This window comes from Prunus persica, chromosome G6 (genome assembly GCF_000346465.2).
Source record: "Prunus persica cultivar Lovell chromosome G6, Prunus_persica_NCBIv2, whole genome shotgun sequence".
NCBI lineage: Eukaryota > Viridiplantae > Streptophyta > Magnoliopsida > Rosales > Rosaceae > Prunus > Prunus persica.
In genome coordinates this window covers 15,284,717-15,289,483 of record NC_034014.1, presented here as the reverse complement: position 1 = coordinate 15,289,483, position 4,767 = coordinate 15,284,717, and the positions used below count along the sequence as shown (strand labels likewise).

General features: G+C 41.0%; 1 protein-coding gene across 1 annotated transcript; it reads left to right on the top strand.

Moving 5' to 3' along the window:
* On the top strand, positions 3,482-4,353 carry LOC109949658. The gene is made up of 2 exons (XM_020565750.1): positions 3,482-3,642; positions 3,702-4,353. The coding sequence occupies exons 1-2, from the start codon at positions 3,482-3,484 to the stop codon at positions 4,351-4,353; spliced, it is 813 nt and encodes a 270-aa protein (XP_020421339.1).

Here is a 4,767-nt window from a genome sequence, read left to right as displayed (position 1 = left end):
AGACAAATGACCTTAAGTATTATTGGTATCAACGCCTTTTCAGTCATACGCTCCATGATTGTTATATCTTGAAGGACAAAATCCAAGAGCTCCTCAACAATGGTGGCTTGGAGATAGACTCTTCTTCCCGACTTCAATCAGCTACTGCAAATATGATTGAGGAAAAGCTCACACCCACCACTGCATTACTAGACTGAGTGAAATTTGCAAGTATACATGCTTGTCCAAAGGCACCACTGTCTAGTGATCTTCAAATTCCTACTCTTCATAAGCTCATGGCTACATCTAGTCTAGAGATATGGGAAGATGCTTCGGTCGACGAATTTGCTGAGGGGTGGAAGACATTTGCTAAAAGGGCCAACCACATAGCCAAACATTTCCCACCTAATCATAGATTTACTACTCGTCTTGGTGTCAAGATTCGAGGCATGCCATCCTTGAAAAATAACAGGAAGAAGAAGAGGGTGCAAAAGAAATTTCAAATCCCTCATGAAGATGAATATGAGCAATCGTAAGGGTCCTTGTCACACTCACTGAGTTTTTGCCAGTTGAGTTCTTCTCGAGTGAATCTAAAGTTGAGGAAGAAATTATTCAATGCAACATGGTTTCTGTGGAGGAATATGAGTTGACACAGAAGTTGATAAGATTGCCCTACGCTCTTGTCGAAGCGTCCCATCTGCTGATAAAGCGGGACAAAATGAGGAAGCTGATTCCTCTAAAGCCAAGAAGAAGGCAAATGAGAAAGAGATTAAGGTCTCCTCATCGAAAAAGACTGTTGCAGAGGAAGTTCCACCGTCCTTCTCAAAAGCAGAGGACCCTAAGCCGGATAACGGTAAAACAAAGGAGTCATTACAATCACATACAGTTAAGTATGATATTCTGGTTCATCTTAAGCACATCTATGCCCCTTTAAGTGTCAATGACGCTTTACAAATGTTGAGAGAGCTTAGGGAAGCACTTGTAATGGCTTCAATGAGCCCGAATTTATACAAGTCATGTATCAAATCATCTAAAACCTCAAAGTTTTGTCTATCGTGTCTGGGAGCAATTACTTTTGGTGAAGAGGACTTTTTACTTGGGTTCAAATTCCATAATCGACCTCTCTAGATCACTGGCGAAGTGGGAGGGACGACCATTAATCTAATCTTGTTAGATTGTCCGACAGTTGTCTCCTTCCATGCTGACTATTCAAGGGTTCAACCAACTTGGGCAAAAAGCCATGGGCTCTATTGCTCTACAAAATGGAAATAGAGGACCTATATTCAGACGCTTTATTCCATGTGATTAATGTTGACACTTCATACAACGTCGTGTTAGGATGCCCATGGCTCCATACATATGGCGTAGTCCCTTCTACACTTTACCAGTGCTTTAAATACTTCGTAGATAGGGAAGTCAAGAGCGTTTCAATTGACATGGACTTGTTCATAGGCGAATAGGTAAACTACTCTGATGCGAAGTTTTATGGTCCACCTGGTCTCTCATTTATACAACCATCAAACTTTGATAAGGAGAATAAAGGAGCGACTGTCAAAGCAAGAAAATCACAAAAGGCAGAAGCACCCAAACCCTTAAGAGTAATTCAAGTGAAGCTAACACCTTGTGGTGCATCGTCCTCAAAAGGTGAAGAAGTCCTGAGTTCAAATGCTCCCAAGCCAAAGATAATTGTCAAGACTTCAAAAAAAGAGCCTAGTGTAAAGGAAATAAGCTCGTTAAAACAAACAATAGAGTCACTGACGACATCAAGCTATATTCATCCTCTTCGAAAGATCAATCAGTCTATCCCAAGGGCAGTTTGGTCATTTTGACTAATTTTTTGCAAAAACGACGGCTCGAGTAAACGAATAGTTGTCCACAAAAAGGCATCATTGCTAGAAACAACGTCTGCTCCATTAAAGATAAAAAGCAAATGCCGTAAAGCAAAGAAAAGCAATACTGGTCTCATAATTCAAAATGAGAATGGCACGCTCAAAGTGTCTCTTCCAAGACCACGGCCAGAAACTTCCAAGCACGAAGTGCTCACTAGTATGGAACAAGCTATGTTCAGAGAAGATGAGGTGAATACAAGGCCACTTAGCATCTCTGTGTTCAAAAGCCTAGGGGGCAGACAACCACCTCGCATCTCAGTCTTTTACCGCTTGGAGAATCCTTCCAATTCTCAACAAGATAAAGTCCATAATAAAAGGAAATGGAAGGTTAAGAGTCACGATAAATCCTTGTTCAAAACAATCAAAAGGGTGAAAATAAAGGATGACCTTGTCCAAGTCAACTACACCTTCTTTGAAGAAACAGTGGGTCAAGACGATAACCCTCCAGATGTCGAGGAATTCATTGACATAGTCCAACCAGCTCAACCACAATTGGAGGAGGGAGGTCAAGCCACGATTAATGATCTCCAAGAAATTAATCTTGGTATAACTGATAGCCCAAAACCCATCTTTTTTTGTGCTTCGCTGATACCGCAAGAGTTAGAAGAATACACACAACTTTTGCAAGAGTATCGAGATGTATTTGCATGGAGTTATCAAGACATGCCGGGTTCGGACCCAAAGGTCGCAGTTCACATCATTTGAGTGACTTAAAATGAGTTTTTGATAGACTTTAAAAGCACCAATTGAAAATGAACCCCTTAAAATGTGCATTTGGGGTAACTTCAAGAAAATACCTTGGATTTGTCATCCGGCATCGTGGAATTGAAATTTATCCCTCAAAAATCAAGGCAATCTGTGAAATGCCTCCCCTTCAAAATTTATGGGAGCTGCTAGGGTTGCAAGGAAGACTAGCCTATAAATGACGGTTCATCTCAAATCTCTCTGGAAGGTGTCAACCATTCTTGAGGCTAATGAAGAAGGATGTTCCGTTTGTATGGGATCAAACATACAAAAATGCTTTGGAAAGCATTAAACAATACTTGTTGAATCCGCCAGTTCTAGTGGCGCCAATTAAAATGAAGCCTTTAATCCTATACATTGTGGCATTAGAACGCTCGTTGGGGGCATTGCTCGCCCAACACAATGAGGATGGAAAAGAAAATGCACTCTATTACTTGAGTAGAACAGTCGCATTGGTGTTTGCTGTCCAGAAATTACGACATTACATCCTCACTGATAGAGTCATTTTGATTTCTAAGGTAGATCCGCTCCGATATTTGATGTCCAAGCCTGTGCTCTCTGGGCGAATAGCCAAGTGGTCACTCATTCTCTCTAAGTTTGAGATAAAATTTGTGCCACAAAAGGCAATCAGAGGGCAAGCTCTTGCTGATTTCTTGGCTGCTCATGGAGTTACCTACTGATTTGCCGGACAAAGAGGTGTTCACAATAGAAGCACTTACATGGCAATTATATTTTGATGGGGACAGCAAGAGGAAAATGAGCTAGGGCAGCATTAGTGTTCATCACGCCGTCTGGGGGCTTTATCCCATACTCATTCTCTCTACTAGCTTTGTGTTCAAATAATTATTGGCCTTGAATTTGCTCTCGAGATGTATATTGATTGTTTGCAAGCATACAGTGATTCACAGTTAGTCGTCAGACTGTGGAATGACCAATACGCAATCAAAAATGCTACTCTCGTCCCATACCATGAAAGGGCAAAATATCTCATGTCACAGTTTCATGACATTCATGTTAGTCACATCCCGAGGTCAGAAAATGATAAAGTTGATGTACTAGCTAATTTGCTGCATCGCTAACGCTGCCTAGTGAAAGGGATATCCAAATCACTGTTGGGGAACATTATTTACTATCCTCAGCTATAGAGAGAACTGAAGAACTTGTTGATTCAAACGTCATTACGGCTTCTGTATATGAGGAAGAACCAGATGATCTCGATTGGTGGCATCCCATAATCGAGTATCTCCAACATGGCAAGTTGCCAAATGACTCAAGGAAGAAGGTCTCAGGAAATAAAAAAGACTGGCATGAACGCCTCCCTGAAGCATTATGGGCTTATAGGACGACTATACGCAACTCAACAGGATATTCACCTTACAATTTGGTGTATGGCGCTGAAGCTGTTATACCATTAGAAGTCCAATTTCCATTGTTAAGGGTAGCTTTGCAGTTGACAAACCCCGACGAAAATGCAAATGTGAGACTGGCAGAACTGGAAGCTCTAGATGAGAAAAGATTGGCAGCTCAACAAAGGCTCGAAATATATCAAGCTCAGGTTACAAAGGCATTCAACAGAAAAGTTAAGTTCAGATCTTACTCAATTGGAGATTTGGTTTTAACTTTCCAAAGACCTTTTGTCATTACCAGGAAAATGCATGGTAAGTTTGAACCCAAGTGGGAGGGCCCTACGTCATTACGAAGGTTTTCTCTAAGGGTGCCTACGAGTTGTCAAACTCCGTAGGCAAGTGCATATATCCTTATGTGAATAATGCTCGTTGGACTAAAAACCTGAAAGGGCGGTCCAAGCAAAAGTTAGAGCTAAAAAGAAAAAAATGTGGGCTTAAAACCCAAAAGGGCGGCCCAAGCAAAGGAACTACGGCGGCTTGATCCCTTAAAAGGGGTACGTATGCAGTCTAATCTTGCCACTAGATGTGGCCACAAATCCATTTTTTTCTTTCTTCCCTTGAAAATCAAGGAGTGAACTACATATGGCTTGATTCCTTTACAGGGTACGTAGGCAACTTAGCCCAAAAGGCTGAGTGTAGCCGTAAATCACCAAAAACCCTATCATTCACCTAGGTTTTGTGTGTGATAAAATTGCTAAATGATGTAAATACAAAAAAAAAAAAAAATATTAGCATGAGTATATATATAA

Bases quoted from the DNA above. Each gene is read 5' to 3' on its own strand.
- LOC109949658 (XM_020565750.1), top strand. From the start codon at position 3,482: ATGTATATTGATTGTTTGCAAGCATACAGTGATTCACAGTTAGTCGTC. The intron at 3,643-3,701 runs GTCAGAAAATGA...AACGCTGCCTAG, and splicing joins CATGTTAGTCACATCCCGAG to TGAAAGGGATATCCAAATCA.